The following is a 26,045-nucleotide window of genomic DNA, read 5'->3' as shown; positions in this document are numbered from 1 at the left end:
GGTTGATGAGACGGTATTTTTTATAGACGGTTTTAATGAAGATTTACCTGGGAAAGATTTCACCCCTGTGTAAAAAGAAAGAAATTTTATTTTTCATACTTGCAGATTTTAACTTTGATTTAAGTATATCATTTATATGTTCGTCTTGGTACTTTATCTTGGGGTCTATATATCGTAAGGTATGTGTTATATGTATGTATATATTACTAATTATGTACTTTCGTGCCACATGCATGATATTGTAGCCTCATGCAAGTATTAATATGTTTCAGCACGTTAGTATTCCACATTGGTAGTAGATTTTCTCGGAAGCCAGTGATATGACTTTTCGTGATCCTAAGGGTATTGCAGCTAGTGACGGCAGAGCTAATAGAGGACGAAGAACTTGTGAAGAGAGCAACGAGGGTCGACAGTTTTACGGATTCGCGGTAAAAGTTGGTGTAACTCGAAAATCTGTTCGAGCAACAAAATTTTGTTCAATCTCATACAGAATGCGAATAGTACGCGTATTTTATTGCATGAAAACTTTAAAATTTATGTGAACTATTATAACTTGTAACGTCCGTAAAATTTTTTATTTTTATAATTTTTTTGAAAATTTATTATAAATCGTTCTTCCTTACTGTACTATAGATCAACAAAAGTAGTGTAATTTTTAAAAAATTACTGAGCTTTTTGTATGTGGCCGCTTTGATACTTGTTCTTGGTAGGCGTACTGTATGTCCATGCTACGGCATGCCGATTATTATGAAAGTACGACGCTCTAGTCTACTACACATTATAGTATCTTGTAGTAAGGTAAAAGATGAAATTTAACGCATGCGCTGGGCTAGATGCACAATGCGTCAGAATTCGGTTCGACCTTTGTCGATATTGGCTTGCGTAGCCTCCTCAGGGCTGGCCGTCCTCGGCCTACGTCCCCGGACACGAGGCTCAGTGCTATATGTCGGAGGCCTTCAGGTGGTGTCGGATGGCAAATTAAAATAGTTTAATTGGCGAAAAATAATTATTTCATATACACACGGTCGGTCGAACGTGTTTTACACTCTGGAGTGATTTTGTTCCATACTAATTTCTGATGACTTTCAATCCTCATATATGTATATCATATAAGTACATATTACAATAGATCATTGGACAATTTTTTCTTCGCGAATGAATATATTCATATGACTTTCTGTTGACATGTGACAATATTTTCTTAAAAAATTGGTCGATATTATATTTTCGTTTGAAAATCAACAATTTTTTGTTGTTTGCAGAAAAAGCCATGGGAACGAAATCATCACCAGCGTGATATGCGGTAATACTGAGTGGAGACCCATCGGAGGTTGCAATTATCGTACACATCCTTTTTCTATAATAAAATAAAACATTGTTGATAAACCAGGAAACATGACCAATGAAAACTTGACTTAAATATTTTCAAATTGTCTCAAACACTAAGATCCTCATACTTGCGTTATCAAAACTCGCGTTAATCGCGTGTAAAATGGAAAAGTCGTAACGTCATTAATAAATAATAAAATTATCAAAGTCGCAAAGTCTTAACAAAAGTATAAGAATCACAGCCAAGAATTTACCATTAATCACGCTGTACGCTACCGTAAGTTTGGTTTACAAGAGAACGAAGTAGCCGGTCGTTCCCTTCAATGATATATAGGCTAAAGCCGTAATTACACGAGGCAATAATTCCCATCGTAAAGAGTCAACTACGGTCATAAGACCGTGGCCGATTCGCATTTTCCAACAAGTTTTCCCGATAATGAAAAGAGAGAACCAAGGGTGGCAATATAAAGCGAGAAGGAGAAGAAATACAAAAAAAATACGAACAAAACGTTCGAACAACTTGACGGCTTTTTTCAATTACGCCCACGTATATCGTAAAGCGGTCTTTTATACATTGCAGCTATATCAACTTTAGACGTTGCTGTAATAACGCACGCAGTCAGATAGTTTTCAACGTGAGCACGTAATCTCTCCTCATATTTCCTGGAGGAACGATCACCGTCCTTTGCATTGCTGCCAACCTAATACACCCGGTACATATATAAAACAATTTCTTTATGCTCTAATTTCATCAAGTATTTTCGCCCTTTAAATTCATATATGTTAACTTTTTACTTGAACAAAGTACAACTTATATCTATAGGGTGGACGACCCAACCATCGGCCATGTGCTAGTAATCGCCAGTGTGTGCTTTGACTATAGCAAAATCTACAGTATTACAATATAGCATACAGACGATTACTGGTATATGGCTGACGACTGGGCCATCTACCTTATATATGTATATATATACGGAGAACGATCTAGAGCGATTAAGACACACAAGGATCTTATGGATCCAATTACGATCGTATTGCATAAGAAATTTTTTGTCGTAATATCGGATTGGTAAGCGTATAAGTGAACATTACTTTTTTATCTACAGACCGACGTATGTTGGCAGCAATGCTAATACCTTGCGGACCGTATACTACTTTCGCGCTTCAAGGCCCTGAAGTTACTGCAAATTTGGAAAGACAAACCGCGTATTATTATTTTGTCTTCTGTTGGCTCACCCTGAGTGTAATTCACACTGAAGAGGGTGGATTCTGCCACCCTTTCAACATTTTCCTAGATACTCTAACTTTTTTTTAAGTTTTAATGAATTCCTTCAAAACCACCTTTCATGACGTGTGTATGTAAATGACGTGTTTGGTTCAAGCAAGACTTGTTACACTTCAACAGATAGGATTTTAAATTCTGTGATATTTTTCCTGATGACGTGTAAAAGCGTCACTCCTTGTCGAATTATTCGAGAGTCATCATACGTATACAAGGATCACTTTTATTTCGTAATGGTAAGTCCTAAAGGTTTCAGCTTCCTGCTTAGCGAGTCTAGTACCCTTTTTTTAAATCAAGCTGAAGGCTGACCCAGAACGGACGTATCCACTCTATTCAGCATTTCCAGAGGGTAGTTCAATGTTTTCCGACAAAGAAATGTTCATCCCATCCGCCATAAAAATGACCTAGTCCCACTTCATACCTCTGTATGTAATATTCCGCGCCTGAAATTTTCTGTTTAAAATATATATTTTTTGTCACGGTATTTTTACTTAACATTACCTTTATTTATTATTTTTCAAAAATTTAATATCCTCTGATCAATTCCCATAAGCATCACTCGTAATTGCACACTAATCCTACAGATATAACTACTTGCAAGTATTTCACGTTACTGTGGAATCTCCTGAATTCTCATCAATTATACATATAATTTCCCTCTCCAAGCTTTACATATACTATTTCGAAGAGATATCGCGAACATGCCTCAAGGGTGGTTTCTGCGAATCAATAACTTATATGGTCAATTTGCAATAACTCCTGGAACTTGCGAATGAGCGCACGTGGACTCAGCGCGCTGAAAGTAGTTAGGAGACGTAATGGTCAGACGTAGCGGTTTCTATATGTATAATCAGACAGTGCGCAACGCTACGGCATTTTGAAATCTTTTAACGTTGCCTGGCATTGTGATCCTTTGCGCTGCCTCTCGTGTTGTTACGTGTACTTTTTTTTTGCGTAATTGCACCACGCCACGAGTTCCGTCACGTGTTACTCGTGACGCGTTTCTATATCGTCACGCTTTGGATGACGCTTCACGAGAAAGCATGTTGGGTGCTTTTAGCTGCACACTGTGCTCAAGTAGTTATGATCGCCGTATGAAAGACAGGATAGGCAGAGAGAAAGAGAGATAGAGAGAGAGAGAGGGGTGGGAGAGGGAGATAGATTGTGAGAGTAAGACATGAGAGGGAATTAGAGAGTACAGAGAATGACGGGAGAGAATTCAAAGGCAAATACAAGATGTTATATACATGGGAAATGGGAAGTTCGAAAAATACGAAAGGTTCAAGGAAAAATTTATATTGAAAACCAAAAAAATAACGCATTAACGTTTTTTTTTTGTATACTTGAGATAAATATGCTTCTGAATTTCTTGGCATTGGTCATCTGAAAAGCGTCGCGAAAACAGTACGTATAAACTAAAAAACAATAATCTCGATATGCCAATGGGGGTTCGATCCATCGTAACATTAATCCCAGTACAAATTTTGAGACTGGATTAAATTTTTCGTTTTTTCTCCAATTCGTACGTTATACCCGGACTGCAGCATTAGTTCAAGTGTGAATTTTGGTGCATGCCACAAAACTCCGTATTCGTTAGTCAAACGTGAATTTTGCATCAACTAACCCGACTGCATGCAATCGTTTGATGAAAATTTGCGAATTGACCGAATTATCAAAGCAGATCGAATCGCCAAGGGCCAAAAAGATAAACCTGTTCGGAAAAATGGACGTCAGTTCGATCTCCGTTCACGACGAATGCTTTGACGCAGTCCAGACGTCAATATACACTTTTCCCCCGATCGACAAGTCCGATCTAACGCAATATAGAAACAGTGTCAGTAGCAGCAGTATCGCTGCCGCATCCCCACGAAAATAAACGTCGCGCGTACTTGCTCACGCCCAAACGGCTGTATCCATTACGGCAGACAATTAAATAATTGGTTTATAAGGCCCGTACCTTTTATCGTTCACGTAACTCCAGTGCCATGCGTGACACATAATTATTAAATTTGCGAACGCGCCTATAGACAATCCTCACGAAACAGGCAGTCATCCCGCACACCAAGTGGATCAGTGTATATCGTAATGAGTGACGTCATTACTAAAAAACTGAAAACGTCCGTTAGTCAACATAATAATCATACAAATTCTCCGATAAAAAGTTAATTAATACAGTCCGATCGAAAAAGCATTGTCCTTAATATTACAAAGACATCGGTACCGGTAACAACAGCTATGTAAACAGTGATTAACTGTCATATAGGTATATCGGATGTGCAAAATTAATGTAATTCCCTGACCTACCATACTAATTGGTTACAGTTTACGTACCGCAAGCAGGTAAACTGCAACAGTATTTTGATTAGATCTCGTTCAATCGCCCGTACGGCTTATGCTTAATTCAATAATTTGCCCCGGCGCGGACTGCGGCGCACAACATGTCCGCCAATAATTTGAGAGATTACCGCAGGCAGACTGTTTTATTGCCGAAGAGATAAATGAGCTTTAATGGAGGGTAAACTGTGTACGGTATCGATCTTCGATAAATCGAAATCGTTCGAATTACAGGGTGCCGTCTGTGCACTAGGTAATACCTAGTGCGAACCGAGCGGATCTCGTTACCTCGCGGTAACGTACCGGTAGTAATTGTCCTCTCGATCAATCTGAAATCGATCGGTTAATATTCTCGAAGCTTAACTGCTTGTCCGAAAGCGAGAGATGGCATTTAGTGTGCCGGGATGACTGCCTTTTGTGGATTCCTCACTTTTTTTATTTATATAACTTCCCTTATACGTATCGACGTACGACTTGATATAACTTTGTGCTCGCAGAAAGTTTCACGTGGCGAGACTGCAGAGAACTGCATGTCTCGCTCGTAAATTCAGTGTGTTACTTACAACTCTCAATCTCAATACGGCAGAGCTGTCGATCCATTGGAAAGTATTGCAAATTCATTGGACAGGATGCCGTGATGGTTAAGCTGAAACAAACGATAAAACGATATATTATTATGCAGTATATATTATACATTGGGATGTAAATGGTATATATAGAAATTTGAAAAAATTTATTTGTATACTTGATATATATACTTGAATATAGGAATTAACGCGTATCACTGGTAGTAACATGTGGAATTTTCAGACTCGTGAATTTTTAGTACTATAAAATGGCGATCGATCGTGCGAGCGTGTTTTAACGATTATATACTCGAGGGTAAATAAATCAGAGAGAGTTGTTAATGAGGAGTATATGTATGGGTGGGTAATACGTGTTCGTGGTATCACGAGTATCCGAATATAATTTAATCTTGCATAATGCATATGATGTCCAGTATTTGATGAGGGTCGGATGCAGTATGCACTGAAGGTTCAAAAGTTGAATATACATATACCTCGATGAAAAGTGCGAAAAACAACTTTGCGGCTTATTAATTAGCTGACCAATCGGCAGGTGTATATTTGCGTAATAATCAAGCTATGTACATTCCGAATCGAATGTAATCAAGTTGTAATAATATAGTAATTTTATATTTTCTTTTAAATAACAAACGCGTTAATTCATCTTGCTAAAGTGTTCAATATTTAGGTAATATTTAGGTATTAATCTCTGAAACGTCATTTTAACATAGAACCACTCTGAAGATTAGCGACAAGGAGTTGCCAGTCTTGATTCCGGTTTATTATTTACACCGGTGCTTTTGCCCGGCTCTGAAATCAGTAATGAACAGGAGGCTGAGAACGGTCCAATCAACCGATTTGCGGGCGCTTCTGCTTTGTCGCTAAATGTCAGTTAGTGCTAGGTCGAGTCTCTGACGCGGTTTCCAACCCCTCTCACCCAACAAGTCAGTTCGTTGATGCCACTCAAATGTTTTCACGTAGACCAGAAGCAGAAGGTAGGACGCGTAACGAGAGCGAGAGAGAGGAAGTAGCAACGAAGGTATACAGTGGAAGAGGGAAAGGTGACAAAAAGAGAGAATAGAATTGAAGCTAACACAAGAGGGGATGACTTCGATTTCAACTCGACGTGAATGGGAATTAAGTTCAGTGTTCCCGGATCATGGGGTTGAAGTGAAAGAAAAATAAAGCGTCAGCGTTATCCAGCCGCAGCCTCGTTGTCTTGGGTTGGCGGCAATTAAAATCGGGCTGTTGACTCGGTATAATAACGCGGTGAAATAACGTAGGTACCGCGTTGCAAATTTCAGTCGCATTCGAACGTAGTACGTAATAGAGGAAGAGAATTTTGTACCGGCACTGAAATACACCCTTTTGAAGGAATTTATCAGTGCCTTCCTTACGTGTCCACGTAACGTCCTCTTTTTTAAGGGTAATATCGATGAGTAGCAGTTAGGGTAGGTGAATGTCTTAAAAAATTTAATAAAAATTTTCACAAGCTTTTTGTAACGTTAAAAATTATTTAATCATTCGCGTATCTCCCCTTGTTCTTTTCGTTTCTTCGAATTTTTGTTCAAAAACACCGAAAATCAATCGCAGGTATTTCTATTACTTCCAGCATCCACGCTGAGCACAAAGGCCTCATAATATTCTAGTGGAGGTGAAGAAACGAATTCATCCAGTAACAGTTTCCGGCCTGAACTCAGTAGAATATTGAGGCATGCATAGTTAACGTAGAACCGGTCGACGGGCTTTGCCACAGATGATGCGAGAACACACAACATCCATCATCTGGGCAAGGGTTAGCCGTTAGTGAGAGGAGGATGTCTGAATGGATGAGGATGCTGGATGAGTATATGGATGTAGAGAAGAGGTAGGTAGGAGGAGATTGCGGGTAAAGGGAGACGTGGGGATCGAGATTTTGATGAATTGCGTTGAAGAAAGGAAAATCTTCGAGATGATTTCTTGACGGTCCGTCGAGATTTGACCTGGAGAAGAAAGCTGAGCCGGAAACGTTGGTTACATCTGAGTCGTACGACTCCCCAAAGCATCCATCAGGTCCTTGCACAATTTTCCGGACCAGGTCGACGACTGTGCCGACAATAGATGCCGTAGACATTTTATTAATGACAATCGCGAGATGAGCATGATCTTCGGGTGGAGTGGGATAAGTGGTAGACACGATAGAGTTTTGATAACAAGTTGTGATGTCGGCACAAAAAGAAAGAAACATGAAAAAAGAAAAGGAAATAAACTGTCTGAAGGTAGAATGGGCTGCGGTCGTCGCGGCGCTGCTAATGAGGGCGTCGCACGTAACCGCCGTTTCTCTTTCCATTTGTTTTTTTTTTCACTATTCCGATTCTTAACCTAACTTCTACTCCGTTACTGTTGGCCACCCTTTTCCTCCCCTCGCCACTGTCTGCGATCTCACATTAAATTATCGCCGGCCTCTGCGAACTGGTTGCCCTGGCCGGTTAGTTGCTCCTACATTGTGAATACGCTAGAATGACGAGTATTCGTATTTCATTGGAGGCCATTACGGGATTATCAAAGATATTTAAAAAGGTACGAGGGCGGAATACCCGTCTTGGTTATTCTCAACAGTGGAATAAATCGCGATTTCCAAAGACACGAGATATAATCGCGGTCTGCGAAGAGATACACGTGTACCCTATTCCATATATATAGATTAATTTACAAATACATACTAGTCGACATATTAAACTATCTAATTGCACGATGGTATCCTTTGAAAGGAAAAGTTGACTATCCAATACGCATCCACCACGGAATGTTGATACTATTAATATTTACTGGAACGAATTCAGTCCCTTTGTTTTATCTGCACTTAACTAACACGGGGTCCTTGCGCGGCTTTCATTGAATGATATATCCCTAGTCCTCTCGCCTTAGCTTATGAAATCCAACAGTATTCGTATAGTTAGAGCCATAGCCGCAGTCAGAGTATCTCGCAATATTAGCTAGGATGGACGCTCTCTTCTCGAGCGATACGTTATGGTTAAGGGCAGTGGTAGCCTGAGAGTACGGTAGTTTGCAATATACCGTGGGTATAGAGCGTAGGACGGCACGGGAGTACAGGATAGACTCATTGTGCAATGGACGCTATATATCTATATATTTCACTATATATATCTATATACACAGCAGAAGAGGCCTCATAACGCCTGTAGTCTCGAACTAACGCAGCGCCGTACAGCGGCGTAGCTACGAACCAAAGTGCCTAGCAGTCAACGTGTAAGTTAGATATGCATGGCTTCTGAATATAGCTCGAGCGTTAATACAGGAAGACTCTGGAGAGCTTGGAAAAGGGCATAAAGGGATAGTATGGGAAGGGTGTGGTGATGTATCCATAGTGAAAGAGCAAGAGAGACAGGAGAAAGTAACAACACCTGTGAGACGTGATATTGTCGTGGGGACGAACTCATTGTCTGTGGAATTCTAACCTACATGACATGTGTCCATGGCCAATGTGGCGGCTGAACGATACTTTAGGGATGCAGCCTAAGCGACACGTCCTGGGAGTTATCGTTCACTCGTGGTTATTATAGACTTGGTAAGTTGCTTCGGTACACACTTTATATAATTATCTAAATTATTGTCACTGTTGACTTTACTGTACTTACCGTATGCTACGTGTGATACTGCCTGAATGATGGATACGGATGAACTCGTTGCTCGTGGTGGCGATGTGAAAGTATGACTGTTTTTCGTTCACAAAGAACGTGTCCGGCACCCAGATATTTTTTATGAATTCCGAACCGACGCTGAGCGTCTCCACGCCCTGTCGTTGCTTGAACGCGAGCCGTGGATCCGTCCAGAATTGCCGGAAATAAAAATCCAGCGTAAAGTCCTGATAGGGGGTAACACAGAAATATTATTAATTACAGTTTTTAATATGTTGTGTTATTTTTGTTTCTGTAGCGATAAACGTTGGAAGAATTTTACAGAGGACGGACTTGCATTCCGGACTGCGGTCTCTCACGCTTTTTCCAGTATATACGGAGCATCTACTTAACTAAAGAGAAACTGGGCGAGTCGTGAGTAAAGGACGCTTTCTTCTTTGCAGTCCGGCTTTATCGTTTTCGCGAGATTACCTCTGATTCTTCCAACGTCGATTTTCGCCGGGAGGAATGAAACTCGATAGAGCGAAATCAATTGCCAAGTGGTTGCCATTTCTTCGGCTTTTTTATATTTGTAGTCATTCAGCTACTGATTGTAGGTATTTCAGAATTGTACGGAACATCCTTATTCTTTAGTATATGGTATATGGATATATATGTAATGTTGGGATATATGTATTATTTGGTAGATGTTGCTGCTCGTCTAGTGATTGAGTTCATTGATTCTTTGAGAATACATGATTTATTCTTGATAATGGAATTTCTTTGAGTATAAAGATCTAAGGCAACCACTTGACACGGTCATTCGTATTAATGCGATAGGGAATTGTCGTATGAATTCTTTAAACGATAGTAGATATACGTCGAGAAGCTTTTCCAAAACGAACGGTAAGAATCAAATGCGGAATGCCGTTGCCTCTGCGAAAACAAGTTGTATGAAATTGGCACGGGATGATAGCATGGATTCTACGAATATATGTCAAATGGTTGATAAGAAATTAATTAAGAGGTTTAATGAGGTTGCAGAGTAAAATTGGCCCTTGTGTTTATTATTAAATTAATTTTTATATAATTTCTAGTGTCTCATGTGATTATGGAATATATAATATTTTTATTGTACCTTAATGAAAGTGCATCCAGTGCATCGTGTTTATTACACTTGTTCCATTGAAAAAATTACTATACAACTTCGTACAAATTATAGTTTTTTTTTTAAATTAAATTTCATCGGAAATGCATAAACTGTACAACCTTTTCAACAGTCAGTCACGAATATATGAAAATTAATTCACCATAAACATACTTTTGAATCTGAAAGGAGTAAGCATAATGCTCCTCTCGTTACTAAAAATGCATTCGAGCTCTAAAAATGTTGCAATAAAAAAATTGCTTCCGCAAATGATAAAATTTATAAATTTAATTTAAACTCGAACAATAATACCTCAGAGTGTATGAATTCCACTGTGGAAAAAAATATACAAAAAATAAAATGCACAACACTCAACGAGTTCAAACAAATTCGAAATCGTTTATAAATTCAGGTTACCTCTCTAAACTATATGAAAAAAACTAACTTTCCGCTGTAATTTCGGTACTAGCGGGTGAATAAATGTTAACAATATTTTTAATGAAAATACTTGAACTTTTATTAGCAGAGGACAAAATTGAAATAGCAAGAATGTTGAAAGGGCACATAAAATATATAAATTGAATTATCTCATTGACCCGGGAATCTTTTTAGATTTTCCTCTACGGCATCGACCGTCTATGTTATAGGTACAGTATATTTACCCTGGTCAGATATATATATATATATATATATATATATATATGGTATTCCAGGCATCGTTCCGGGTTGGCTGCCATGCACCATTATCAGGTATGCCGGTGGAACGATAGTCAAGATACTCACGTGACCTGGGTAGTAGTTACTGAACCTCCCTATCCCGGCTAACGGGCGAACCTACCTGTCGGTGGCCGTGTGCACCTTTTTAGCGAAGTAATGAAAAGAGTAAGCATTTCCCCGTTAAATCAGCTACTTCATGGACAGAATCTATGGGTAATTCCTTCCTACTTGACCTCCATAAGGAAAAGTAACGCCCGTTGACCCAAACGATCTCGAACGCTTAACCGACCCGATACTAATTTTTATGAGCATCTTTATCGCTGCTTCGGATAGTTTTAGAGCCGATCTTTACTCCGCCAGTCGTCTATTGAGCTTCCTAATGCCTTTGGAACGAATGCATTCGCTGTTTGCAGAATCTAGTAACATTTTTTCAAGAATATCCTAGTAACAATTTTATGGGAAATTTATTATACGAAACGAACTATTGTGCACTTCCGATGAATTTCGCTAATACATTCAAAAGGAAATATTAGAATTTAATATAATCACTGGATGCAGCTGTGTTTTCATTAAAGAGTCGATATGTAATAATAAATTAACAATAATTTTAGTCGGATGATTGTTTTAAACAAATTTTGTGCGAATAGTCGCACGAGGCGCATAGATGACATTGTAAAGGAAACGTAATAAGGATCGAAGGGTCAGTGTACACGAAAGGGTATTAATGGATGATCGTTTCTAGTGAGGTAGTTTAACTAGATATTCATGCAGCATGCATTTCCAGACCATGTATCCATAATATAGAGACTCATGCACGAGATGCCATGCATTTAAACTTTCGATGCCTCGCCTTATACTTTCCGATAATTTACAGTTTCAAGATTGCGCTTTTTTTTTATCATTATATTACCACGGAAGACATTACCTGTTATATGCCGATGTAAACAGAGAGAGGGAGAGAGAAAATACATTTATCGCACAAAAAAATGCTCGGTGCCATAGTATCGACATTTCTACTGCATCCTAGTGAAAATTAAATATTTGCTCATTGCACTATATATCTAGCTGGTAACAAACTTACACGAAGTTGATACTGTATTGGTCTGACGGACACGTCTGGCGAATAATTTTTTTCGAAATCGTTTACTTGAATCTACTATCCAAGTCAATAAAATGCCATTCGGGCCAAATCTCTAGAGCCGATCTACATCAGTCTCGTTGGCCTATATTCGGTATCTTGTGCATGTATCTATCGTGAAGTCCGTATATACGTACGTAGGTTGGTACGTGTGTCACTTATCGATGTAAATTAATTGAATGTAAATTACAGACGAAGGTCGCTGCCAGTGGCGAACCAATTGGAATTTTTTTAGTGAAAAAAAAAAGATCATCACTACCTAACTTTGATGGAGAGATATAATAGTAGGTCGAATTTATTTGAATAATATACGTGTTGGCTTTTTATTAAGCGAAAGACCTCTACGGCAAGTACGAGTCCTCTTGTCGATTTCTATCTTGAAAGGAGAATCTGACTGTCGCTTGAAGCGTTTCCTTCTTAACTATTTTCATAGAAATGACGACGACTTGGCGCGGTTAAAACTTGAAGCTCATCGCCAGAAGCTGCTTGAGGCTAGTGCTGGAATATTGTACCGTTTTACATTTCATTTTTCAACTTGAATCAGTCGAGTCTTTCAGCCATTTTATTAAGCGAGTGCAATTTTCGGGATACAAATGTTTATTTGTGCAACGAGCGACTTCTCTTGGAACAAGAGAAAATATAGTTCTGAAATTTATTAGGTCGGTAGCATGATAATATTTCTTTATATTTTCGTTTTCTTCGTTTTTTTTTTCTTATTTTTTTTTCCCCAAGTATTTTTTAGGGTAGAAACGGAGTTTTGACGAGGCACAATAAAATTTAGATCGACCCAGTGCTTTATGGATGTTATTTTCCTTAGGGAATTGTCTAAGGGCAATTTTATTATCCTATTGATCTTTAATTTATGAGGATCTGTCGCGTTCAACGTTACTGCAGAATTGTTAATGGATGATATAAGTAACTATGGAGTTTTGATATCTTGTTCGTATCAGTACCAATGTTCCAGTGACACGCAATACGATGATCGGTAACTGGGCTTGTAATTTATGCTCAGACATGCCGATTTAAATCTGACCTTCTATTTCGTGTTCTATTTTGAAACGTAAAATTTAATTGTGTAAAAAGGGTTGCACGTTACCAATGACGAAAGAGGATATATATATCGAGGATATTTCTTGTTCGCAGAAGTAGTAAAAAATAATTCCATTCTCAAACCTCCCCTATAATCCACAGTGAAGTAGAGTCACCATTTACTCAAGAAAACTGTTCTCGAAAGTCTTTGACTTCGAATGAAATTTGTTCTTGGAAATACTTTCTGGGTCGGCTGTCTTTAATAGGTCAGCTGAACTATACATAGCTGGGGTTAGATATGTATAGCGTAACGTTAGCTAAAGGGATGATGAAGTTTTTTCTTATTCCTTGGAATAAAAATCTTATCCAACCTCACGTGCACAGGGGACGCATCTTGTTTTTTTTTTTAAATCAGCACTATTTCAGTACTCTGGAAAAGCAGAAATGAAATTACTTTTCTCACCGAGAACAAAACGGATCCTTCAAAGAACGACGGTAGTTCGCTATACGTGTCACAGTATATAGTCCATATAGGTATTGTACACGTACGATAGGAAAATCAATGTTAAAATGTATTTTAATTTAATGTCACGATGTTACATCCCCGGAAAGTCAATCAATTCAATATTAATTAATTTTAATCATTGGACCGACTAAGCCTTCTCCCGTTAATCGATGTTTGCCCAGGCGGCTTCGTCGGAAACTGAAATATCCGGTGGCTCTCGAACGGGAATAACTTGCGGCAAAGTAGCCACTGCTCGGAAGTCGAGTTCAGGAATATTTAGTTTAACAGGAAGTTTATTCGACACACAATACATAACCTCTTCCGACCCTTTCACGGTAAACAACCCACTTTTACCTAATACCAAGAGGTACTTGATAAATCCGCCATATGATAGCAAGTAGATACACATGCTATATCCAGTAAAATATCATTGAATTCGGCAATCCAGTCACGTTTCGTATAAATGTTACGTCATGAATTACCTTTCAGTAGGTAACTGTAACACGACTTGGCCATTCGTTGCTTTCGTACCGCCGCAGATTCGAGTCCCTTTCATTGGCCGATAGAGAATCTCACGTGTCCGTTATACGTACAGGGAGTAAAAATTGTGCAGACAATTTCCGAAATAATTTACAGCTACCCACCCCGTGACATATAGAAATATGAAAAAATAAATTTAATCTCGAGATCGAAAGGTATGTCTTCTCGAAGTCTTAAATGATTACTGGAGAGGATTGGCTGATCTCGGAAATATTTTCAAATAGCACCAGTAGCCATTGGTTTTCTCTCCATTGAACGTCTTTCATAGCCCAGCAATACCAGACGCGAGGATCCTCTAAAGGACATTCTTGGATAGGAAGGACTTGCACTCAACTGGCGCCTGAAAATAAAAGCGTCAGAAAAGTCCAGTCCACGTTCAAAGAGAGTACCTTCCGGTTCATAGAAGATAAAAAGTGAGGAAGTCGGGTGCGACGAAGATGACGCTAACTTCGCTGCAAGCAATCGGTTTTCTCTCTTCGTACTTTTTAAAATCGTCGCTCGTCGAAATCCCGCATGGACGAACCAAAGGTATATTTTTGGTAGTAAGCGACTCCGAGTGTCCTCCTAGAGAAATAAAACGTTTGCACCGAGCGTGGCCACGCGATAACTCTTGGCCGGATGTTGTCGGCTGGTTTTGGATGCTGGTTCCATGATCTGGTTTGGTGCCGGTGGCCCCTTTGGCGACACTCCAGGCGCACTGCGGCCCTGCCATGTCTTATGGCTGACACCCTAAAGCCTTGAAGTACGCTAAAGTACTATCAACATAGGGCTCGGCGCATTGCTACTGGAAAATTATTCTGAATTTTCGTCTACGTTGGGAATCATCGTTGAAAAAGTCGGGGTCCTGGTGCTGACAGAAATCTTGGTGCATTTGAATATGGTACTAAATGTCGACGACTGTTTCCATGGAAACGGTTTTTATTTTAATCATCCATTTTTTTTAATTATTAGAACGCTTAAATTATATATATATATATATATATACATGTATAGTAGGTTTTACCGAACTATAGCACTATTTAAATAAAATTTTGAAATTTCAGATAAAATAGAAAGGATTTGTTTACCTATTTATTACCAGAGTGCTATAATCCCGATAAACGCCAGGATAGCATCAATCCGGGATCCGTTTCCGATCGTTTGGGTAACGTATGCGAAATCGGTGAATCGATGAGTTCACTGAGTTCTTGCACGGTTGGCAGAGCTGAGATGATACGTCGGTTCAAATTTCCGCTTTCACGTAATGGACTCCTCTTGAACTTAACTAGTTCATCGGGTTTACCGATCTACAAACCAGATACTAAAAGAGAGAGAGAGCGAGAGAGAGAGAGAGAGAGAATAGCTTTTCATTTATACCCTGGATAGATAAAGATTAAAAAAGAGAGAGAGCGAGAGTTCTAGAGAAGAGAGGCATTCACCTGCTGGTTTTCAGTATTCGATTTCTTCTCACGTGGAAAATGGCTGAACGGACGATCAGCGCTATTTCCTTTCTCAAGAGAAAAAAAAAAATATGAGAAAAAAGGCAGCGTCGAGAAAGCAGTTGATCTAAAAGAGTGAAAAAGAGGGCAAAAAAAGAAATGTCACGAGAGTATAGCACTTTCTTTTCCAACCCTCATTCTTGGGATCAGGAGAATGGATATATTGAGAATGCGCATATTCTTCGTACTGACGGAAGACGGAATACAAAAGGGGTACGAAAGAACCGCGCAACTTGAGTAACTAATATTCTATAAATACGCAAAGAGGCCAAAGAGAGTTGGGTCGCAGGTCCGTGCAAAAATTCCGAAATGTTTCTCGCATTTACCGTAACTACGGAATTAAAGGGACGGATTTGCGAGACAGTAAATGTCCAGAGGGAAACGAAAGTGAGGAGGAGCTCAAGTAAATGCTGAAAGTGACACGTGGAATATATGTACTAAAAATAATATCCATATCGCACGAGAAGAATGTGAAGGGAGAATAAAGAAAGAAAATAAATATATCACATCTTCTCCTATTGCCTATTGTCATGGATACGGGTCATCTTTTTTTTTTTTTCCGGAAAAGCCAGATTCATTGAGTCAAAAAAAGCTTATAGAAATGTTACACCACTTTGGCTCTCTGTCTCGCCCTTAATGTATATACCTACCAATTTCCTTTTAACTATCATTATGTGTTTATCACAGCTTCATATAGGTACTCGATATGTACATGCTACGTCACAGCAGGCATATCTTCTCCAATAGCACTGGGTGACTGTCGCTATTGATTATCCCGTGTCCTGTTGTACTAGGAACACACACGTGCTACCAGCGAGTTCAAGGACTCGAAAAAGATTTGCCGAGCAAACGCCAATGATTTTCAGACAATGTCAAAAGATTGTCTAAAAATAACTATCACGCAGATATATATATTTTCGCATTAGTCATTAGACACTTTTATTTGCGAATAACGTTTCTAGAACACGATAACAAAAGTTTCGATATCGAGGATAAATTAGAAATTTTTTAATCTGAAAATTCCTTAAAAGAATTTCTGTAACTTTGCAGCGCTCGCATATAGCTATGAACCTTGAATATGCATGTGATCGATAGTTTCTCGATATGAAATTAATTTACGTTTGGATAATGACGATCGTGAAAGGATAGGCGAGACATGTGTATACGGTATATAATATACATATATAGACCTAATATGCATAGAGAATATGCAAGCATGCTCGAAGCGTTTACAGGCAAGCGATTCAGGCACTGAAGCGAACAGGCAATTAGAGCTTACAACGACATCATGAATATGTGTATATATATATTAATATATATAAATATATAGGTACAAAATAGCAGACGAAGTGGAATGCCTAACGAATTGCGAAACACATTTGGATTCGTGGGAGCCTATCGTCGTTTCTCGTGCGAATTATTATTTCATCCCGTTTCAACGAAATATCCTGCGTAATACGTGCAACGTACGTACAGAATATACGTGGAATACGTTTAAAAGGACGGCTCGACGCTGAAGCTTTTAGAAATGACGATCTGCGCACGCGCGAACCAAGAAACCCAAAGACGTGTTTCGAATGCAGGACGCAGGCGACGCGTCGCAGTCGCGTCTCATTCGCAATAATAAGCAGCACACACATGAGCCAGCAGCGACCAAAAGCGGCACTGCACACACACTGACAATGGTTTAGAGAATTGACATGGACCTCTCGCAAACTTTTGCGAGAAACACGGAAAGAGATGGTAAATAGAGATTTTTCTGTTTCGTTTACGCTGTTTCGTATTTCTTTTTTTTTTTTTTTCGTCGTACCGAGTGTTTACGATTAGATATCCTCGGAGGTCCCGTGTTTTACTATGCGTATTTCATATCGTTATGTGATATATATATATGTATATATGTATGTATAATGTATATGTATGTACGTATATATTTCGTTTTCACGCATTTTCTCTTTTTTTTTTTTTCAGCGATATCACTTTGGGTTCTCGCACGCGATCCACGACCAACAAACGACCCGTCGTCGCAGACTGACATTGCGTATTTGCCTTTTCGAGAGCCTGTTCCTAGAGTTCGGTACAAACATCCGGACCTATCCACAACCATTCTAAAATCTGTGTATGGCCTTTCAGGCATTGTTGGACGCGTTAAGCATTTTTTTTTTATTAAAAAGATACTCCTGTCCCATTTTCGTCTCTATGTCCACATGCGTGATTATCTCTATATGTATCATCGAATAACGAGGAATTGCTGGTAATACATTTCTGACACAATTTTCTCCGTACAAATTCTTCACCGTATACCACACGTCGAGGCCTTCTTGGTATCCTTCGCAAAGTGGCTGCAAGATCGACGCGCCACTCCCGCCATCTGCCGGGCCTTCGCATGAAACTCAACCTCGTACTTTACACTTATTTACCCTGCTGATACAAAGTTCTCCATCGTTAATATATAACAGTGACGTCGTTAGATGACTACACTGTTTTTTATATATTTTACTTCGTGTGTCATTATCAATACGTTTGTTTTTTATTCGTATCCTATCAGTTCTTCTCAACGAGTAGGTATGCTTAGCACGCGACGCGAGGCACAAGGTTAATAGGAGGCATCTTCGTGACGAAGATTTCGCGAATTCTCTCAGTTCGCGTAGTAAGCATTTGTTGATTGATTCGCGGGGTTAATTATCGTCATTAAATAAGTCGCTGTAGAATCGATTAACTGTTTGATATAATAGTCCATGTTAATACATATATGTATATATATGTTCATGGAAGGTACTTGATCTTGTCGCGAATATAAGAGGAACCTCGCTGTATTACTATACACTGTATTGAAAAGAGAGAGAAAGAGAGAGAGAGAGAGAGAGAGGGATCAGCGAATAATAATTTCGAAGAAATTTATTTGTCTTGTTGGCCGTGGATATGCACGGGATTTTGAACGCGAGGGAGATACACGTGTTTTACGTACACGGGATCCCGGGAAATTGGGAATTGGGACCGATCGAAGAGGTGTGAAGATGGGGCTAAATCGCGAGTCACGTCCCAGGTGACAGTGTCGACTTGATTTGGTTTCCGCACAGGGCTCAACACCTGGGGTCCAGTCTCGTACATTCAGCTCCAATAAATGCAATAAAAGGCACATACGTACACGTAGACATTACACATAACCCATATAGGGATACAAAATATTTTTGTAACAATGAACCTACTATTGAAAAAATTGTTCAATCCTTGTTCGAGTTCTAAGTTCTCGTATGCTAATTACGAAGGAGTTCAATAATCAATTATTGCCACTTTTAATTTTGTTTGTTTTATACAAATACAATTTTTTTTGTTTCTCAAAATTGTATCCAAAAAATCTTCGCCGATTGTTTTTTGGCATTTTTTAAAATGAATTTTCGACAATTTCATACTACCGTTTTTTCGCGTTACACGCGTACGCGTTCTTGAATCTGAATGTACAAACCGGAACGATAGTCGATTACTACAGGAATATATATATATATAATAATACACAATATTAATACTATCTTAAATGTTAAAAGAATGAATATGTATCATGGTATATATGTATATCTCTCGTGGCCTGCGGAGTTCGTCCCGTGACCTGTGCCAGGTATAAATATTAAGTATAGTTCCCGTATAGCTCTTGTTCTTTTGCTGTTTCCTTTCAATTTTCCCTTCGTCGAAGCACAAAGTACCTCGCCATCATTTTCGGTGCTTGTTTAATACCGTAAGCAATGAGATTTAAACGAGAGGATGACATTTCTTCGTGGTAAGATATTACACCGGTTCTACAGTCAAACAATTTTTATATTCCTCTGTATTAGTTTCATCCTGTCAAGAAAAATTCTTCCGGCATTTAATAGACGTGTCAAAAATTTTCACCGAAAATCATGTCGCATCAGACGGTACATTTGATTGCGTATCGACGAAGATACTTTACAACGTGAAAATTGATCGAATGTCGATCGGCACACTTAGTGGCGACCAAAAAAGAAGTGGGACTCGCAAACGCTCGGTAACACGTAACGATCGAACAATGGCCATGGCTATTCAATTGTCCGTGCTAGGATTACGCGATGGATTAAAATCGGTTTTACGTTAATTGTTCGATTACAGGGAGGACCGATTTAACGATTTTGATAAAATTTTTGCCAGAGATAAAGTCTTTCGAAAAAATAAGGCGCGACATTGATCGTTGAATTTACACGTGTAAAGTGATAAAAAGATATATATATAAAATGCCGATTTTTTTCGATTACTTGAACGTCACGGCACGAACTTCACGGGTTGGGCCATGCAACAGAACATCGCAATTGTCAAACGAGTCAATCATAATGAGTAGACAAGATCTTGCGAAGACTGCGGAACGTAGCAAGGTTCCCTTGTAACAGTTCAGCCAACCAAACAGCTGTGACGAGCTAAAAACATAGTTAGTAGGCCGCCAGTGTATTTTTATTCTGCCAACATACACGAAGATATACAGGGTGTTCGTTATGAAACGCACTGTAGTAACACCGTTACATTCCTTTTCAAATTCTAATGAATACGTGTATTTTGATTTTTTATTTCATATATCAAAATTTCGAGATAATCAAGGTTGAAGTTGCAGTAATGCGACCAATCAGAGCGCGTTTAAACGGAGCGTAGATGACGTCGCGAGCCAGCCCGCAAGGCCTGCTTACACTAGGCCAATAACACTAAGAGTATCGTCGTTGTGTCCCTGTTTATCTGTATGTAATTGAGTAAGATACAAGAGACGATACTCTTAGTGTTATTGGCCTAGTGTAAGCAGGCCTTGCGGGCTGGCTCGCGACGTCATCTACGCTCCGTTTAAACGCGCTCTGATTGGTCGCATTACTGCAACTTCAACCTTGATTATCTCGAAATTTTGATATATGAAATAAAAAATCAAAATACACGTATTCATTAGAATTTGAAAAGGAATGTAACGGTGTTACTACAGTGCGTTTCATAACGAACACCCTGTATATCGTGGTACCTTACTGCGAGCAGGTCGCAGCTGAATTACCGATTGTCCTGATTATCCTGAACAATTTTGTGTGAGTAGGAAAAAGATAGAGTTCCAATATACGGATGACCAACACGGTATTGGAATGGTTGTCGGGTGAATGAAGCATTGAACGTTATCTTTGTCTTACTCGTTGGTACGAATGATGCGACCTGCTCCTCAAGTCGAGGATCACGAAGGATAAGATCTAGGACATGGAGAAGATGGCTCGATATCGAAACAGACGTGTGAAAGTATACCAAATGCACGATCACAGACGACAAACTGAATGTGGATATATGGGACTGACCAACCGAATGGTCCATGGGATCAAGACGCTGTGATGGGATTCCTGCTTCTGGTAAGATGAAGTACAATTGGCGCAGGTTGGTAAGATGGGATTCGTTCGGGAGAGGTACGAGCGTTGTTTTCTTTTCCCAAGTGGAAGAATATAGATGACGTGGAAAATAAAGCGAATCCATCGTAGAATCGCCAAGGAGAAAGAGGGATGGAACAGTCTTGGCGGATACGACACGGAGGAATATCCTGATACGGAGGAACTGGCATGAAGCCGCATCTCAAATCGTATTTACTTATTTGTCGACGCCGGGGGAACGAAGTAAAAAAAGGAAGAGACGAAGCGAAATACCGAGAAAAAGAAGAGATTGCGGACTGGCAATGTCGCGTGAGTTGACTAAAATCATGGTTGTTTTTAAAGTCCTTCTCTAGGAACCAGAAGCAAGAGGTAACTACGCGCTTTGGAAGTATATCGAGCGGAAGCCCAAGATACCGTGAAGCAGGTGGACCTGGTGCTGGATTCTTAAAGCTTCCTGGGAGAATGAACGACCTGCTATTTATTAAGAGGGCTGCCAGGAGGAGATTACAATTACTGGAAGCTTGGTAGAATTTGGCTCTCGAAATTATCACGGTTATTAATTAATTGTCAATTTTCGACGTAAAACGAAGTCACTTCGCTACGCGGTGGTGGATAAGAAGGGTCTCGGTAAAGGATGGGGTACCCGAGAGAGGTCAGAGGGTGGGAAGTAAAGGGCTGTCTGAGAATGTCTAAAAGAGACAGAGAGAGAGAGAGAGAGAGAGAGAGAGAGAGAGAGAGAGAGAGAGAGAGAGAGAGAGAGAGAGAGAGGGAGAGTGAGAGTGAGTGAGACAGACGCAGCTTAAAGATGAAGTAAAGGTAGGCGGAAAAAAAGAAAGGATCATCTTCTGTCAGACGGAACCAGAGGGTGAGGTCGATCGACGGGGCGCGGTTGAATGAGTTGATGGGCCATCCGATGATGTTGCCCAGGGATCGTCAGAACGGGCTAAATGTGAGCTCTAAGAAGAGGGATCACACTAAATTTCTAAGAGAATTGCCAGCTGCAGGACAAGATGGATTCGAGGTAACAAACGAGTCCGATAAAAATCGACTTTTACCTTGGAAACGAAAACATTACTTTTATTTAATTTTTTAAAAATTGAAGACGGTGTTCTTTATAGGAAAATCCATTTTTTTTCAACATCACCGATAACCGCTCCCAGAAGAATAGGGAGATATCGAAAGATCACCAGATGACGTACCCTTATACGCTACGCACCTCTCGAGGAAAGGTTGTACAAGGATTTTTTTTTCGAAATAGGATAGAAACGTAATCAAAAAATTTATAAGAGAAATAAAAATGCACTCGTGGAGTAGGTTCTTGGGTCATAGGTGAGACAAGAGTGTGTCGATGTGAATTTTATGAATAAGGCACTGTACCATCATCACTTCGGACACGGAGCTGATGCTGAGGACATACATGGTGACGCCGACCTCCACGGGCGGACCTGCAATCAACAAAACCAAGCGCCTTGGTCGTTCTGATCTCCAATTATTTTCCATTTAACTGAGGTCATCTTTGCCTCTGCCCCTCAGAGCGCGATGTTCCTCATCGTTCCCACTGTTTTCGGTATTCGCATGTAAAGCTTCCTTCGAGGCTATTGAATAACTGTGGTACCGCGCGAGGAACGACGAGAATCCATTTAATTATCATTATTATTATATTTAATTATTGGACTCTCCTCGTCCCGCAAGTACTTTATATGGACATTGGCCAGAGGCAAAGTCTCACGTTTTGTCGAAGAGAGCTCACACCCTGCACGGAACCAAATCAACAGGACTCGTCGGCCTCGTTGCTTTCCAAGCTAGAAAAATCCACATTTTCGATAAGAGTCACGTTATCATTGTGACGTTTTTACCTTAGGACTATTGAAATTCTGTATTTGCGGGTTTCGCTTTCAGAAAGCTGTATTCAGCGACTAACTAAATAGTTAAAATTGCCTAGAAGTTCTCTTGATCAAACCAAGGCGTTTTAAAGGCAGAATCGAGGGATCGCCCGGAATCCCGTCATCCGTCATCTTGTGACTGAAACTCGTACGAATCTAGATTTGAAACTGAAAATGACATAACCAAGTGGTGACTCCTGACAGAAGCCTTTATTTAAAAGTAAGGGGTGTAAAATAATCAAGGGCATAAATTATTCAACGTGCAACAATAATATATCGGCAGCGTACGAGTGTTTCAATAAATCTAATTATAATTTTTGGGTTCAACGTAAAATGAAATAAGTCACATTTACTCGACGTCGACAGTTTGGGTACTAAGAAGCGCTGGCAGGAATCGAGTCTATAGAAAGAAAAATTCCACAGCACTTGATAGTGTTCTGACTATGTCCTTAAAGCGCCTTTATTGAATCTGGATAAACATTAAAGGCACTAGATACTCCCTGGATTAGATTTCTACTAGGGTTAGACTCGCACGATATATCTATATATCCTCATAGTCTCTTGTTCGTTTGTCATTTAAAAAGCCGTCTCAATTTCCGTCTCTTGTTATCTTGTCTTCCCTTCGTTTCCGACTGTCCGTCCACATTCTTAACTATCAGCTACTTCACACTCGTTGAATTTGATTTCTCGTCCGAGTATAATTTTGCTCTCCAACGCACAGTTATAATTTTTTTTATCCAACCGCTTAAAGATCGTTTACCTTCCCCACGCACAGTGCATCGTTTTCATTGCTCTTGCTGTACATGTTGCGAGGGTCGTGGTCGACGGTCACGGAAGGATTATTGATAATTATCAAATAATCGCGCTTTACGTATCGTCGTCGTTACTCGACGTAGATAAGGACGCGATTGCGAATGTTGGAACAAGAAAGATTATCAGTGATGGCAGCGAGCAGCCCATCTCAGCAGCCGCAGCATAGTAGCTAGCGTCTAACGGGATGTGTGGTATATGTATAATATAATGTATTTCGTATTTTGAGATAAACAAAGAAACTAAGTCGCTAATCAGTCCAATAGAATGATCCTACGAAAAACCACATGCGTATCAATAATTGTGGAATATCGATGCAATGTTTTTTTGTCGCTTCTTAGTAACAAACGTAGAAATCTGTGTGTGTTACATATACTTTTTTTTTTATTTTACTCTTACGTAACTATATAAAAAAAGGTACATATCATCTTTCCGGCTTTAATATTCGTATATACTTTCGCAGACAGCTTCACGAAGATGCGTGCAAAAGTGCCGTCTGTCATGTATACGCATGTGGGTTCAGATCGTGACAACCAAGTTCACGTGGATCTACGACCGCGGCCATTTTGCGAGAGAATTATAGCCGTGACAAAGGGAGAAAAATGTATTTGAAACTATGTAGGTTGGACGGTGTCATTCGTGTTTCGCTAAGTCTCCATCCTGATCGATAAGGATCGATCGAGGATCGAGATTACGCGTTGAGATGGATTGATAATTGTCCCGATGCTATATATGTACAGGGATATACATATATATAATGTGCATGTAATGCCCGTGGTTATGACTTACATAAGTATATATATTATATAGTTTATTAGTAAATTGCATGCGGTGGCTAACCACACACCCTCTAACGCACTAATGGACGCACCACAAAAACAGAACAACCTTTCGAGATGATCCGAGGACAGTGTAAAGGGGCCTCAGGTAGGACACACGTAATCCAGCTACTTTTGTGCCGTGTGATTTCAGATTCGGAGAATATAGATCATGATCTCTTTACAGAATTAATTAATTCGTCATGCGGGGCTCAATCGTGGCGGACTCTGTGATTGCGAAGTGGAAACATCCGAGCTTAATTTACGACTGTGATTTTCAATAATGTGTGATCGATTTGAAAAATGTGGACTTTTTTTTCTAGTTTACTTTAAATTACGTTTTCTTTCCTCTTCTATTCCTTGCGTACGCAACTGTGCTTACTTTATATTTTTATCTTTGACTTGCATACTTGCGAATCTAGAATATTTAGGGCGAGGATTCTTCGCTCCTTCGATCAATCACAGACTGCGCTTGTACGAGAAAAAGTGTGTGTAAGAACAGCTGGCAGATTATTTAATTCTTTCTTTTGTTTTTGCATCACGAAGTCGCAAGTAACATGGCCCACGGGCTATTTCATATGACACGTGGAATCCTCATTTCACGAGATATTCGTAGTATACATTTAATGTAAATATTGAATTTTATTATAAGTGATATATTTTTCTGTATTATGCTGATGATATGAAATTAATTAAAAATAGTTATATAATTTAGGGATAATTATACTTCCATTAATCAGAGACTCGTATTATCAATCAACGTCCAGATGGATCTACTAAAAAAGTGTTGCGGGATGGAGAAGATTTGATGAGGAACCAATTTTATAGCTATCCGTGTCCTATCCAATTAGTATAGCTTCCACGGAAGGTATCCCTAGAGGCCAATTTTCCTGAACGTGAAAGCGTTTCTGGGTACTGTGTTAACCAAGGTGTAATTATCAGCGTTTAAAATGAATTCGAGTGCACCTAAAGAAAATTGTAGAAAACTTGGAACGAATTTTCAGTATTAAAAAAAAAGAATTTCCTCAATAGTCTCGTACCAAATGTAATCGCGATGCCGTAGTACGAAATTCTTATAAAAGTTAACAGGTGCGATTACATGACTAATGAGACTTCGTATTAACAAGTGTTCCACAGGTCATTAAGAAAGTAGCCCGCAGATATATATTATCGTCTAAAGAATAAGTGTGTGAAGATTAGCGGCAATCGTTAATGGGCGCTAAATGGTTGCTTGGGTAAGGGTTAACGATCGGAATGATTACTGATTCAGCGGAATGACTGATAAGACCTATATAGTACCATTTTGACTTCGGATAGCGAGCTGATGCTCAAGACGTACATGGTGACGCCCACCTCGACGGGAGGACCTGAAATGAAGGTTAGTACACTGAGTCGGCCGGGTGGGCCGAGAAGCAAGAAGAAAGTCTATTTTTGTGGAGATTTGTGGGGGGGGGGGGGGATATCA

At 39.5% G+C, this 26,045-nt stretch overlaps 1 protein-coding gene and 1 long non-coding RNA gene across 13 annotated transcripts in view; one reads left to right on the top strand and one right to left on the bottom strand.

The window, feature by feature from the left end:
• LOC107264860 (gamma-aminobutyric acid receptor subunit beta) overlaps positions 1–26,045 on the bottom strand; it is a 104,232-nt gene that overhangs the window by 31,153 nt on the left and 47,034 nt on the right. For 6 of the 12 annotated variants that reach the window (XM_015733588.2, XM_015733597.2, XM_015733587.2 and 3 more), the window contains exons 3-5: positions 25,880–25,947; positions 9,150–9,376; positions 5,509–5,591 (exon numbers count right to left, since the gene is read on the bottom strand). In XM_015733588.2, the coding sequence (XP_015589074.1) occupies positions 5,509–5,591; positions 9,150–9,376; positions 25,880–25,947 (378 nt within the window). Of the gene's footprint in view, positions 1–5,508; positions 5,592–9,149; positions 9,377–22,446; positions 22,515–25,879; positions 25,948–26,045 lie in introns of all 12 variants that reach the window. The other 6 variants (XM_015733590.2, XM_015733593.2, XM_025082063.1 and 3 more) reach the window with 1 other exon arrangement.
• On the top strand, positions 17,244–17,953 carry LOC107264862. Its single transcript, XR_001537066.2, has 2 exons — positions 17,244–17,425; positions 17,651–17,953. It is a non-coding gene; the product is annotated as an uncharacterized LOC107264862 (long non-coding RNA).

The sequence above is a fragment of the Cephus cinctus genome, unplaced genomic scaffold (genome assembly GCF_000341935.2).
Source record: "Cephus cinctus unplaced genomic scaffold, Ccin1 Ccin1_scaffold0196, whole genome shotgun sequence".
In the NCBI taxonomy this organism is placed as follows: domain Eukaryota; kingdom Metazoa; phylum Arthropoda; class Insecta; order Hymenoptera; family Cephidae; genus Cephus; species Cephus cinctus.
Note: the sequence above shows the minus strand (reverse complement) of the source record. Positions and strands in the feature narration are given on the sequence as shown.